This window comes from Tetrao urogallus, assembly GCF_951394365.1.
Source record: "Tetrao urogallus genome assembly, chromosome: 22".
Taxonomy (NCBI): Eukaryota; Metazoa; Chordata; class Aves; order Galliformes; family Phasianidae; genus Tetrao; species Tetrao urogallus.
In genome coordinates, this window is record NC_136835.1 from 2814847 (window position 1) to 2829083 (window position 14237).

At 54.9% G+C, this 14237-nt stretch overlaps 2 protein-coding genes across 2 annotated transcripts in view; both read left to right on the plus strand.

The window, feature by feature from the left end:
- Positions 1 to 111: 111 nt before the first annotated feature.
- On the plus strand, positions 112 to 9686 carry OAF (out at first homolog; the record flags this gene model as incomplete). Its single annotated transcript, XM_079545763.1, has 4 exons — positions 112 to 333; positions 8147 to 8281; positions 8814 to 8994; positions 9412 to 9686. The coding sequence occupies 4 exons, from the start codon at positions 112 to 114 to the stop codon at positions 9684 to 9686; spliced, it is 813 nt and encodes a 270-aa protein (XP_079401889.1).
- Positions 9687 to 13711: 4025 nt separating this feature from the next.
- The window catches only part of POU2F3 (POU class 2 homeobox 3), a gene marked incomplete at both ends in the record, with an annotated part of 34883 nt that continues 34357 nt past the window's right edge, over positions 13712 to 14237 (plus strand). The window contains one exon of the mRNA XM_079545827.1: positions 13712 to 13922. Coding sequence (XP_079401953.1) covers positions 13712 to 13922 — 211 coding nt within the window. The remainder of the gene's footprint in view (positions 13923 to 14237) is intronic.

Sequence of the window (14237 nt, forward strand, 5' to 3'; positions counted from 1 at the left end):
GGGCGAGGGGAGCTGCGGAGGAGCGGGGATCGCTCCGCACCGCTCCGCCCGATGCGGGACGGGGGCGGCGGCCGCGCGGCTCTGCGCTGAGCCCCGGGAAGGCGCGGTGGGATGCGCGGCCCCCGGCTGCCGGCGCTGCCCGCCCTGCTCTGGCTCGCCTTAGCCCCGCTACCCGGCCCCGCTGCCAGGGCTGAGCTGCGGGTGCGGGTGCGGCTGCCCGGCGGGCAGGTGACGGAGGAGAGCCTGCAAGCGGACAGCGGTTCCGACTGCATCAGCCTGGAGCTGCGGAAAACCGACGGGGCGCTCATCGGTCTCACCGCCGACTTCAGACAGGTGAGGTGGGGGGATCTGCCCGCTCCCCGTGCTCCGGGAAGGCGCTCTCGGGGATGCTCTGCTCTCCCCGAGGGGAGGGTGTGATCTGAAAGCCTGTTTTCTCCCTTGGTCCGATCGTGGCGAACGACTCACGGTGCGTTCTGCCGCCCGCGGTGATTCTTAGCTGGGAGACAGAGGGCTGCACTTGGGACCATTAGCCCTGGTTGAGTTTAGCTCGGATCGGGGCTCTGGTGCTGAGTTTTGTGGGATGTGACTTTGTTCCTCCTGGTAAAGTCTGGCTGGGGGTCCAGAAGGCAAATCTGTTAGGACAAGGAGTTATGGTTTCAAACTACAACAGGGAGTGTTTAGATTGGATATAAGGAAGAAGTTCTTTGCAGGCAGTGAGGCACTGGCACAAGCTGCTCAGAGAGGTGGTAGTGCCCCATCCCTGCAGACAGCCGAGGTCAGGCTGGACGGGGCTCTGGGCACTGCTGGAGCAGTGGGTGCCCCTGTTAATTACAGAGAAGTTGCACCAAGTGGCCTCTGAGGGTCCCTTCCAACTCAAACCATTCTACAGTAACCACTTCTGAGAAATGTGGGCTCCTGTGCATGCAGGAGGAAGGGTCCTCCATCTACCCGCAGGCACTGCTGGGTCTTTGTTAGCAGCCTGCATGGAGCACCTTTGCGTGTGCAGCTCTGTGCCCTGCAGACACTCTCACCTGTAGCCTGGGTTGCCTGTGTGGGGAATGGAGGTGGTGAGTTTGCAGTGGGATGAGCAGCAACATCTGCTCTGTGCCCAGCTGAGTGCAGCAGGTCTTTTTCTCCCTGCTTGAGCTGAGAGATGCACGGCTTTGGCAGCTGCAGTGGGGCATGGAGCAGTCAGGGCAGGAGAGTGTCTGTGTGATGGGGAGAGCTCCAGACCGTGGCTCCTGCATGGGCTGAGCATGTTCCATATGTCTCCAGGGCATCTCTCTCCATGCCACATATGGGGTGCGGCTGGTTCCTCAGGTGGATGGCTGCTGTCTTTGAGAGCACGTGTGTGTGTGTTGTTGCCAGCCAAGCACTTCCCATACAACCTGGGACTGCCAGCCCTCTCCTCCAAGCCCTCTCCCAGGCCCTGTGGCCTCTCTGCAGGGAGGTGATGCTCACAGAGCCGAAGCTGCAGATCCCACGCTTCTCAGCAGGAGATGAGAACTTCAGAGCCAGCGCAGCAGAGCTTAACAAGCTGGATACAGTGGATTTCCTATTGCCCAGGGACGAGCTGTGTGCTGCCGTGTCAGTGGCACAGCTGTCCAGGTAGCACCGTGATGTTATCTTGTTCCAGCCCTCTGCTCACACTGTTTGCTTTGGTGGACTTTGTCTTGCAGCAAGAGGAAGCTCAAAGCCAGGAGGTAGGCAGGAGTGGTGCTCTGAGCCCTTGAGAACCTTGGAGCCTTCTCCCAGGGACTCCCCTGGAGCCTCTTTTCCTTTTTGGTGGACCTTTTTGGTCCCTTTGATGGTGTTTTGCTGTCTGCAGAGTCGAGAGATGTCAGTAGAATCCATGCTGAATTGGGACAGCGTGCACACTAGCACATATGCAAGGAAACAGTCCCATGGCTCTTGTGAGGGGGGGGGAAATAAATTACAAGAAAACATGGCACACCAGGAGGGCTTTTAAGCCTCCAGATTGTAGAACTGCATACCACAGCACATTCCTGGCTGAGGGAATTCCAAACTCTGCACAGAGCTTTAGGTCGGTCCTTTGGGGGTCTGGGATGTGACACGGGGAGCTCTGATGGCCTGAGCTGTTGACCCTTCCAGCTCTTTTCACTTCACATGCAGGGTCTTGCCCTCAAATCTCACCTACAAACCCAATGGGGTGCGTGTTGACTCTTCTCCTGCTCTCACCCTGCTTATAGCTGAGCTTTTCTCTGAAGGTATCTGTGCCATTAAGTCCTTAGCTCCATCCATGCCTTTGGCTCCTGGTGGAGATGCACAGGCAGTGCTCCCTGGAAGCTTTGCAAGCAGCAGCCCTGGTGCAGCCTGTTCCCAACCTTCAGCTTTAGAACAGCAAGGGACAGGCTGTTTCTATTTCATGGCTTTGCTGGAGCAAAGCTGAAGAAAGCCAACAAGACGTGGAGGAGATGATTGTGTGGAGCAGTGAGTAATGATGTGAGCAAGCAGCTGCCCGACCAGGCATCCCCTGCTGACCTGTTCCCCTGGCTGCACACAGGCATTTCCCTATTCTGTGCTGGTGCTCATCTCTCCAGCGTGATACAACTTCTCTCTGGAGAGAAGGTCTGCAGGCTGTCCGTGAAGGCAGCTGGGATTGTAAAGCCAGGTTTCCCAAGCTGGACTGTGTGGTCGTGCTGTGCTTGGGTTGCTGGGTTTCTCCACAAATGCTTTTCCACTTCTCTGGCTTAAACTGTAGAGGAGCAGTCCAAAGGCACATCTTTCTTTCTTATTTTTTTTCTTTTGCTGACAAATAATTGCTGTTAGACCATGGGCTGGACAAGAAAGGAGCAGTGAGATCATGGCTCAGCTCTTTGCTCTGCTGGAAGCCGAGTGGGGCTGGAGCAGTGCTCCACAGATGGGCTTTAGCCTTTCTCTTCCACCCCTTCAAAGCTGAACCTGGAGGAGTTGTGTCCTCAGAGCAAACCACGGTGTTCTCCTCGTTCCTTTAGGCACTGCTCAGTGGGACCCCAACCTGAGACTGAATGTGCAATAGCAAAATCCCATTTCTTTTCTGGCAGTTTGGAAGGATGTGATGAGAACGGTTCTTCGCCAACTTTTTGTGCTGTAAGGCGCAAAATTTATTGCAGAAAGGATGGAGGGGAGACAGCAACTCGAAATGTTGTGTCTGATTTCAAAAACATGACTGTGCCAGCTGTTAAACAGTGGCCTGAGAACAAAGTGGGTGGTTCTAGCCCAAGGTCAGCACGAAGATACGGAGAAGTTTCTTTTTCCTTCTGATTGCTGGAAAAATGGTGCTGGAAACACAAGGGGGAAAGCATGGCTGTTGGTGTTGTAACCCTTTTGCTGCTGGTCCCTTTGGGTTCCTTTGTTACTAAAGTTGAGGCCCATCCTGTTAGGTGCTAAAGGACCAGGGGATGTAGGAAAGCATCCATACAGAGATGGCATCTGTAAAATGTGGAAAGCTGCCTCTTGCCCTCTGTACAGATACCAAATGTATGTATATAAGGAAAGTTAGTCCATGGGTAGGATGAACGTGGTCTAGTTATATGGGATGAGTTAGAAAGAATCACCCAGCTCTGTTGCTGTGCTTCACTCTCATCTGAAATACCTGCTGTTGGCTACTCATAGGAGTTGGTTAGCAGGCAGGATGGACCAGGGACCTCCAAATTCCTCTGTTTTCCTAGGAGAGCTCACTGAATGTATTCACTGTTCCCCACTGGGGCAGATGCTGCCGATGCCTGCTGTTAGATAAGCAGGGGTCTTTCTAACTCTCCCTGGGAGGGATGGAGCAATGTGGGGTGAGAGCCAAACATGCTGGGGTGTAATGAGGTGGCTGAGAATCCTCGTTTGGTGGAGATGATGGCTGAGTGCAGGGAAGTGGCTGTGCTGCATGCAGTGGCTGCAGGAGGAGCTCTGCCCTTTGCTCCTGCACAGCCCCAGGCATATTGCTGCTGGGGCGGGATCTGGCTTCTGAAGTGGCTTCTGAAGTGGCTTCTGAGAGCGAGCTGTCTTTGGGCAGCCCTCACATGGCAGTGCCAAGCGTGAGGATGTAGAACTGGAGGATGCTCCTGGAATTCAGGGCGCAGAGCTGGAAAAGTCAGCTTTCAGGGTGGATCACCAAAGTGCCTTCTGGTAGAAGAGGGGTTAAACCATAATCCTCTCTTAACCAGAGTCACTCAGCTGGCTGCCCCCCCAGCGTGGCTGCAATAACACACGCTCTGCAGAGCTGTGCTTTACAAGCACAACAACTTTCTGGCCAGCTCTAGCAGTTCCCCGGGGCTCTGCAGGCAGGGCCATGACCACAGCAGAGACTGCTGGCAATGGGGGGGATGTGGGGCTGGGGGTTCCTGGTGCCCCAGCAACAGCTTCCCTATGCCTGTGCCCCCCACCCTGCGTAGACAAAACCAGATCCCTCAGCAGCGCCGATGTCCCTGGGGGAGAGAAGTTTGGCAGGAACGCTGAATGGTTCGGGGGGAGGAAAGCACTGAAATAATTTATTTCCCTGAGAACTGGTTTGCTCCACTCCACGTGAAGCCGAGACGCCGGGCTCTGATCTGGACCACACAGGCTCGTATGTCTCTGCAGGATCCAGCCTGGAAATGGAGGTGGAATTGTTCCCACACCCCAGATGGCAGCCCCTGGAGGAGCTGGTGGGGGTCAGCGCTGGGAGGGAGGAAGCTGCGTGATTTCTTTGCACTTCTACGCAGTCTAACTCTTCGCTGGAAGTTGCTTCCATGCATGCAGGGAACTGGCTGTGCAGCTTTTCTGTCTCCTTTAGGGATGAGGAGCTGCTCTCCCCATGCCCTGCCAGGCTGCGGTTCCCCCAATGCTGCAGCTGCAGAACTGGTTGTTCCCTGCTGCACCACCGTCCTGTCCAAAGCCAAACAATAGCTGTAACTGTAGCCGGGTTGGGGCCAACCATTCTCAACGCCCCCGTGATGAGTTCATCTGGAGAGTCCCTGTGTTGCAGAGGCAATGCTCTGTCGGGGCTTGTTCCCTGCTGGGAAATTTTGCAGAAACCCAGAATTCAAGGTGCACTGGGTTGCCTTGGCTGGCTACCGACCTTGGCACTGATTTCTCCTGCTCTTCCTGGTGGGAACGAGGTGAGGTGCCTGGGGAGGGAAGGGCTCTCTGGGAGCAGGAAACCCTTTGGTGGCTCTTTCCATGTGAAAAGCGTGGCATGTTTTTGGTGTGACGAACTTCTTGCTTTATCAGAGCAAGGGCAGGGAGAGCAACCTAAGGAGCTCTTGTTGGGTTGAGGTATTTCCAAGGAACTCTCTGAGCTGAGCCACTGGAGGATGGAAATGGCCAGCACCCTGGGGACACCAGAGGCACATCCCCTCCCTGGGGTCTCTGTGGGTTGAAGGCTTTGACCGCAGCAGCGTCAGCAGGGCTGGTGGAAGGTTTGGTTGAGATAAGAATCTGCCTTTGCTGTTTGATGTACGTGGGCAGCCGGGCGCGGAGGCTCTGATTCAGCACAAGGGGCTGTAATGGGAGGTGGGGAGCCCAGGGGCACGGGAAGAGATGGGAGGAGATGAGCTGGGAAAGGAGAACCTGGGGTGGAGGAAAGGATGGGTCAGCATCCACTTCCCCTCCTGCCTCTCAAGTTCCCGTTGGTCTTTGCTGTCTTCCTCTTCTCTCATCTCTCCTCCAGCTTACCCTCACTGCAGAACCACTTTTCTGTGCTTTTCTCTCCATCCCCCCAACCCTCACCAAGAATTTTTGCAGGGTTACCTGGACCTCTGTTTCTCAACATCCTCCCGTTTTGCAAAAATCACCCCCAGGCTGGGAAGTCCTGCGCTGTCATTCATCTCCTGCGTCCACTTGAGGTTTCCAGACCTAATGCAGAGCATACCTGTTCCTGTCTGCTATTTCCAGACCCAATGCTGATGGTGCAGAGTGAAGTCAGACTAAATCCATAGGTGAAGAAGAGATGCCGGGCTCAGGCACTGGCCATGCTTTGTAGCAGAGGAGCACAGCTGGACCAGATGCAGCGATGGGGCTCCTTCTGCAGTGCCACTGTCTCAGGGGGGATTGTCCCCATTAAAGCTGTCAAAAAGTTCTGACTCAGCAGCAATCTCGTGTGCATTTCCATGAATGTTTCAGTTTGGGTTTTTCTTGGGTCAGTGTCAAGTTTCGGATGTTTTGCTCTCTTATTCTCCCATTGCACTGCTTCAGCCGTAACCCCAGCCACTTAAACAAGCCCAACTTATCTTTTTTTTCATGGTATTTTTGCTTTCCTTTAGATTTTATTTTATTTTATTTTTGTTGTACTTAAATGAAATGCCTTCAGATGCTGTTGTAAGACCCTGGAGAACGCAGCAGCTTTGAGTTCTGCTGCTGCCTCCCAGGCTACGCCGCGCTCTCAGATGTTTCCCATGTCTGCACAGAGGTGTCAGTCAACCCAGGAGCACTAAAGGCAGTGATTAAAACAGCCTGGTGTTTGTGGGCAGAAGCAATCGGTATCTCTTTCTTTCCAAATCCCCTTTGATTCCTGCTTTTTGCACTGAGTTTTCAGCACAACAGATGCATCCAGCAACATCCGTTCCCCTGTCCTGGGGCGGGAAGCGCAGTGCTGATGGCAGCGCTTTGGGATGCGTGCTGAATTGTGTATGCTTTTGTTGTCTGGGCAGGGAAGGCAGAAAATGCTGGCCTGCATGACCTGGTGTGGAGAAAACCTTGGAGGGGACGTGGCTTGGAGCCGCAGAGAGGCTCCCTTCCTCTTGGGCAGGAGGGCTGGAAGAACGTGACCTGATGGCCATCCAGCAGGCACAGCCCAGGGGCCAGAAGGCAGCACTTTGGCATAGCCATGTATGTGAGATGCCAAAACTATTGACCGAAGGTCAGCTGCAGCTGATCGTAATGGATTCCTTCTGGCTTTAACAATTCACGACTTTCATTCCTGTTCCACGTGCTGTTGGCTCCAGAAATGAGTAATTTGTTCTCGGAAGTTGGGACCGCTCATCTGGAGTGATGCGTGGAGGTGATGACTGTGTGATATTTGCTGAACAAAAGCTGGTGCAGGTTTTGACCATGCTTGATCCCAGCTTGTTATTAGTTTATTGGCCAAATGAGGACCTTTGCTGTACCAAAGACCTGGGATATATTTATTATTAGTTGATGGCAGATGGGAGCTGTGACCAGCTGCTTCCAAAGGGCTTTGGTTACAACACATGAAGTTTGTAGCTTGGAGGGGAAAAAATGGGCCTCTCTTGATACAGAACGTGGACTGTGATGCAGTTTTGGAACTTTTTGGTCCCTGTCAGGCTGTTGCTTGGAAAAAGGTCCTCCAGTCCCAGTAGTGCTGTTGTACAGTGCAGTGTTGGGACTGAGCGTGTCTTGTCCTCTCACCCATTCCACCCTCACCCTCATGCCTTCCTGCACACGATGTGCTTCCTCTCGTCCCTTCCTCTTGCCTTCTGGTCACACACTGGGGCCCTGAGCAGGACAGACCACGTTACAGAAACTAACAGCACTAATGAACTTGTTTAACACTGCCTGTGTGGCGTCAGGGGGTCTGTGTGCTTCAGCTGCATTAACATGGTTTATTCCTTTACACGGTTGAAGATGAAACACTAGGAGGCACTTTTCCCCTTTAAACTTATTCTCCCGAGACTATTGCAGCCTGGTGAAGTGAAACCCTCTTGGTGGCACTTGGCGCTGCTTTACTTGAGGTCAGTGGCTTTTCTCCTGGAGGGACATGGAGCCAACATGAGGCTTTTCCAGGCTGAAGGGTGAAGGAAACAGCTTGGAGCGGAGTGTGGGCATATGGCAGCCTCTGCCTGTAATGGGAGAGCCTCAAGGGGTGGGTTTGAAGGTGAGCATCTCCTGCTGGGACAGAATGAGCTCCTTGCTTGTTGAAGGATGAGCCCCAGCTGTTGCTTGAAGGGGAAGGGATGTGGGGTGGGAGCTGGGAGCAGCCTGTCCTGCTATGCTGGGACAAACAAGCCATTACTTCTTTAGACACTGTTACTGCACTGCAGGCCTGGGTGGGATGGAAGCTACCTGAGCTCAGGTAGCAGAAGTATGAGACCTTTGACTGTGTTCTTTGGGCTGGCACTTTCTGCAAGATCCTGCCTTCACCGTTCACCTGTTATGTGCCAAAGGCCTCTGACCCACTCTATGATTCTTTTTTTTCCTCCAACTCTCTCTTTGTCAGGAGGTGAAAATCTTCCGTGCCTTAATCCTGGGGGAGCTGGAGAGGGGCCAGAGCCAGTTCCAAGCACTCTGCTTTGTCACACGGCTCCACCGCAACGAGATCATCCCCAGTGAGTCCATGGCCAAGCTACGACAGGTAGGAGCCAACCCCCACCCCTGGGGGTCCATCCTGGGTTGCTTAGGGCTTCCCATGCAGCTGCCCCATGGCTGGGCTCTGTTAGACCCACCTTTGACTTCCCGTCCTGCCTAAGGGGCTCAGTATTAAACTAATGTCGTTCATAGCATCGATCCCGGTCTACTAAAAAAGCCAACCAGAGGCCTGATGTAATTTGGGCAGAGTCAAAGGGTGAGCGAATGCCTGGAGCTGTCACCACAAAAACCTCTGCCCAACATTGTCCACTGACTTAATTGCTGATTTGGGAGCATCCATCACAACAGAGCACTGATAAATCTTCACAGGTGAATCAAAGCAGTAATAAACTATTGTCAGTTTCAACATCACTAAGTGCCTTTTTTTTGAAGAGGCATCCCCCCAGATGGGATGCAGGTGCGCTCACAGGGGAGCATCCATTTGTACTTTTTCCTAAGTTGGCATGAAATTCTGCCATGCTGCAAGGGATCGTTTCCTGCAGCCAGGATTCAGGTTGTTCTGATCTCATCCACTGCAGAAGAACCCCAGGACGGTGCGGCAGGCAGAGGAGGTGCGGGGCCTGGAGCATCTCAGCATGGACGTCGCTGTCAACTTCAGCAAAGGGGCCCAGCTGAGCTCTCACATCCACAACGTCTGCGCAGAGGCCAAAGAAGCAATTTATACCCGAGAAGAAGATGTCAAATTTTGGCTGGAGAAAGGTAAAAGTTTCCTTTGCTGGGGCTGGAAGTGGTCCCATCACTGAGCTGGCACGGTGTTGTGCTCTCTGATGCCAGTGGTTGGCATGGAATGCTTCAGCTCTTGTTTGCTGTTGCATGGTTGTGGTGTGTGCACACCACGCTGTACTCTTCTGTTCTTCAGCATGTATCTGCTGTAGTGCTGCTCTCCTCGTGAACCTAATTAGGTGTTGCCTGGTCCATCACCCAAAAGAGAAGCATTCTTTACATTCTTCATGTCTTTTGGCTTGTTCTCCCTACTGCCCGTTCTCCTCCCATGCTTCCCATCCCACACCCATGGTGAACACCCCCCGACGCCGCCCTCTCTGCCCTCAATCTCCTCCTCCACCCTAGGGTTGGTGCCATGAGTGCCCTGAGCACTTCTCCTGCTTTGTCCTGCAGGGATGGACGGCTCCATGTTCGAGGTCCTGCCACAGACATCTGACCTGCCCGACCTGCAGCGCTGCAAGCTGTGCACGGACCGCTGGAAGCCGTGCATCTGCAGCTACTCGCTGAGCATCGAGTGGTACCCGTGCATGCTCAAGTACTGCAAGAGTCGTGATGCTGCAGGCAAGGTTTCTTCCTACAAATGCGGCATCCGCAGCTGCCAGAAGGGCTACACCTTTGATTACTACGTGCCGCAGAAGCAGCTCTGTCTCTGGGATGAGGAGACCTAGCAGAGCTGGGCCAGGCCTCGTCAAGGAGTGGCTCATCTGCCCTCCTGCTTGCAGTGCTGAGGGCCTCCTGGAGCTGGCTGCTCTGAAGAAGGAATTTGGTTTACAGCGATGCCTTGTGCCAGGAGAGCTCTGTGAATGTGCCTTTCTTTTGGCCCCCTGTGCCCCCGTCCTGATGCTGCCTCATGCTGTGATCAGCAGGTGATGCTGTCCTGCACGGCTTGCTGGCCTGAAGCAGCAGGAGGGCTGTGCCTTGCCCTGCTCTGGAGCTAGCAGGTGTGAAGGGGTCAGTTGTGAGCACCACGGCTGCTTTGGGGCAGGGGGAGAAGCCATCCCACAGAGCCGGATTGTCCTACATTTCTGCCACCAAAAGCCCTTTGCTGACTTTGCCACCTCCTGGTGATGTGACAGCATTTCCCAATGGGAAAACAGCTGAGTTATGGGACCACAAACCCTGAATAAGGAAGGTATGAAGCCCACCCAAAGCCTACCTGTAGCTTTCCTAGCATCCAACCGCCTGCTATGTCCTTCCTGTGGCTATGAGGTGCTATGGGGGGATGTATCCCAGCAATTATTTCCGCCCCAAAGGGCTGGTAATGAGGGCTCTAACTCACCCCCACTTAGACCAGTGAAGGCCCAACTTTTTGTGTTGGTTCCATGCCTCACCCACGGAGCAAGAAACATCCAGAAATGTGTGACTGCCATCCTAACAGTGCACTATAAGGCAGGGGCGATCCCAGATGGGCATTGCAGATAGGGGAAAATAACATTCTGCATCTACGCCCAGCCTTGCATCCTACTTCACAAGGAGCTCTTAGGCAGCCCGTGCTGCTTTGCTGTGCCTTGGTTTGCCCTGTGTGTGAGCATGGATGGTGCCAAAGCCAACCATACACCTGGAGGGCATTGGACATAAAGTGCTGCAGAGCGCTGTGAGTTCTTCCACTCGACTCAGAACAAGCAGGGAGAAGACAGGGGCTCTTGGGGTTATAGGGAAGCCCTGTGCCTCCTGCTGAGAAGCCTTTTATCGTGTGCCTTTTTGCCTAAAATCCAGGATTTTTTTTTTGACAAAAAAAAAAAAAAAAAGGGAAAAAAAAAAATTGGTCACAATTATTTTTGTATTGATTACTTAAAGGGGAGGGGAGGGAGAGAAGGGAAAGGTATTTTAATACTGCAACATGAAGTAAGATACACTTGAATGATTTTTTTTTTTTTTTTAAAGAGAAAAGCAATCCAATTATTTATCATTTGTAAGGTACAATAAACTGATATTTTTTTTTTTTTTTTTTTTGAAGCATCCCTGGCCTGAAAAGCTCTGTTGTAACCTCAGTGTCACTTGTCTGTTTGGAATCTTGACTTGAGGGCTGTTGTGTCAAGCCTGTACTGTGAGCATTGAGGTTTTGGGGGCGGGTCGTCAGTGTGATCCTGCAGCTCCTTCTGTAATTTCGAGCCTGAGCTCTGGGCATGTAACAGAGCCCAGGGGCAGCAATGGGGTCATGGGGTTCGGGAGGCTGGGGTCTGCTCCTCTCCCCCACAGGAGCGTATGAATGTGGGTCTGTGCCCAGCAGCCCCGGGGAAGGGATGGGGGTCCCCTTTTATCCATCTCTCTGCAGCAGAGGTGAAAGGAGGACGGCGTTTTGGGGCGGCTCGGAGCTCGTGCTGCTCGCAGGAGAAGCGTGGAGTGCTGATTCCCCCTAGCGTGGTGCAGGCGGAGGCAGAGTTTGTGCAGCCTCAGCCCTTCTGCACTTGAGCAACCGAAGCATCTCCCCATGATTTCTAAGGAGGCTGGAGCTGTTTTTCCCCTGCTGATGTGCTCAGCGTTACACGGGTTCCTGCTCGTCCTTGCTGGGCTCAGATCCTGGCACACAGGCGGCTCAAGCTGGCTGGGAGCTCTGACATAAATCCTCAAAGCTATAGGAGAAGCCGTGGGGGATTTTGTAACATCTTTCCACAGCCCGTGCTTGCAGCCCCATCCCCAGACCGTGCTGTCTGCAGAGCTCCCCTCCCACCGAGAGGGAGCACGAGTGGGCTGTGTGCAAGTGGTGAGGATGGGAGGCGGTGGGTCCTGATTGATGCTCACGGGGAGGAAAGAAAGGAATGGGAGTGCAGCTGATTTCTATCAGCAGCGTATCTGCGGGCATCCAGGAGGGATTGTCTCAGGATGGAGTCAAAGCAAATCTGCCTTTGCCTGGGAAAGGTGTCCTTAGGGCTGCAGCTCCCCTCTCTTGTCTGTCTGTACATCTCAGGGCGGCTGCAGGTGACTTAACCACGAGGTCACGTACTTTCCTGGCAGTGGTCTCCAGATGAGGGGCTTCTGAGGAGAAAAACACGATTTCTTTCCTTCTCGCTGTCCCACCTACCGCAGAATAAGAACCAGAAAAAAAGCAGAGCCTAGCAGCTGGGACCAGGAGAGGGCACTGCGGGGCCGCCTATGGCCGGGCCAGCATCCCGGGCTGGGGGGTGTGCGGTGACAGCGGTGCGGCCGTGCGGGACACCGGGGGGATAAGGATGGGCTGCCCTGCTCTGGAGCAAGGGGGAAGCATTGGGGAGCAAAGGGAAAAAAAGAAAGAGCATCAAAGGAATGTGTTTGAGTGCTTGAGATGGGGAAAAAGAGTGTGTTGGTGACCCTCAGCCTTTCAGGAGCTCTTTCTCTGCACCCCTTCCAGCTGGCTGAGTGCCACCTCCAAACCCACGTCTGACGCAGTGCGGACACCTGATCGCATCAGGCTTCAACATGGGGAAATCCCGGATATGGGGGTCACGCTGATGCCACTCACAAGCAGCCCAGCAGTGCCCAAGAGTGCCCAGAAGTGCCCATGGGTCCAGCTGAGCTGGGGCTGTGCCACAGAGCTGTGGCAGAAGGCCAGGAGAAGAAGTCCTGCACAGTCTACCTGTGTCGCCTCCTGCTTCCTGGAGCAGCATTGAAAACAGCCCACAGCCATCTCCCTTCAGTCACTCCATCCTGCAAACCTGGGAACCTCCTCTCTCCATTTTTATTCTTGCTTTCCTCATCTTTTTTTTTAATTTTGAAGCACATCCTTGCAGCCCTCTCCCATGGGTGTCCCCTCACGCTCCAGCCCCAGAGCCCCCCACAGTTGGGATGAAGGTGAGGTCCTCCAGCCCCATAGCCTCACACTGGGGTGGAGGTGAAGCCTGGAGAGCCTGCCCACCACCCACCCATCCCTTGGGAGAAACCTGTCTTTCCAGGGAGGGAGAGCAGCATGTGGGAAAGCCAAGAGCCCTGGAACGTGCACGAGGCAGGGAGAGATGGATGTGTGATAGCTTGTACCTGGCAGCTCTGATGGATAAAGCCTGTTAACGCTTTCAGGAAGGGGCTGAGCAGGAGATTGGGAGGTTTACACCCCTAAGCAAGGCAGGAGGCATCGGGGCAGTGCAGGGGGCAAACAGAGACAACAGGTATAGAATCATAGAATGGTTTGAGCAGGTCAGGGGGATGCTGGTGCTGTCATGGGATGGAGCGCCGGCCTGCCTGCAGCTAGGGGATTTTCTCCCTGGCTTCCCTGGAATCCTGGAGCCTGACGTGACACGGTGGAGAGGAGGAGGTCCTGCTTCCCTCTCCTCGAGCCTCGTGGCAAGGAGAACAGCTTGGGAAGGGCTAGCTGCGTGCAGCACCGCTCCATCCCACGCCGAGCGCTTCCACGGATCCCCCAGTGCTCAGCCCCATGCAAGCGGCCCAACACAACCACCACAAAGTGCCGCTTCCCTCTGAGTGCCACCTCGTGCCTCGACCCCTCGCGATGCCCGCAGCCTCCCCGCAGCACGAGGCTACGCGGGGCAGCAGCCAGGCCCGCTCGCAGGTGCTGCGGGGCTCATCGAGGCGGCGCGGGCGGGCGGGCGGGCGATCCGCCTCCTTCCCACCCCACCCCACACCCTGGTAGCGCTGCAGGGACTCATCCATTCCCCGGTTACTAATATGCAAATGGTGCTTTTGCATGGGCCGGGCGCCAGGCTGCTGGGTGTCAGGGCACCCGAGGGAGCCGGAGGTGGGGCGAGGCGTGGCGTGGAGCCGCATGCTCACCTGGCCCTGCATGGCAACAGGCAATGGAGCTGTAGGTCCCGTCGGGAGCGGACCCGCGCCCGGTTCGAGAGGCAGCAGCGGGTGGCAGAGGAGGGAGGGCAAACTGGCAGCCCCTGGCAACCTGGGGCTGACGGCAGGAGGCTGGGCGCACCGCGGGTTTCCCCCCGCCAGCAGGATGGTGAACCTGGAGTCCGTGCACGCAGGTAAACGAGCGCGGCAGGAAGGATCGGGCTGCAGGAAATGGGGTTGCTGCGATTCCTATGGCTTTTCCCCCTCCTCGACCTCCTCTTCTCTCCTCTCCTGTTGGAGTCAGCGATCGCAGCTGGCACGCAGGGATGGATGCTGCCTTGACCCTTTTTAGGGTGCGCAGTGTGGAAGTGCTGCTCGTACTGCTGGCACCAACGTGGGCTGCAGAGCAGAGCAGAGAGAAAGGCATTGGGGCAGCTGGAAAGTGGGCAGGCAGTGCCTGAGCCCCAGGTCTGGTGTCATTGGGGTAAAGCTGGGAGCAGTGAGAGGGG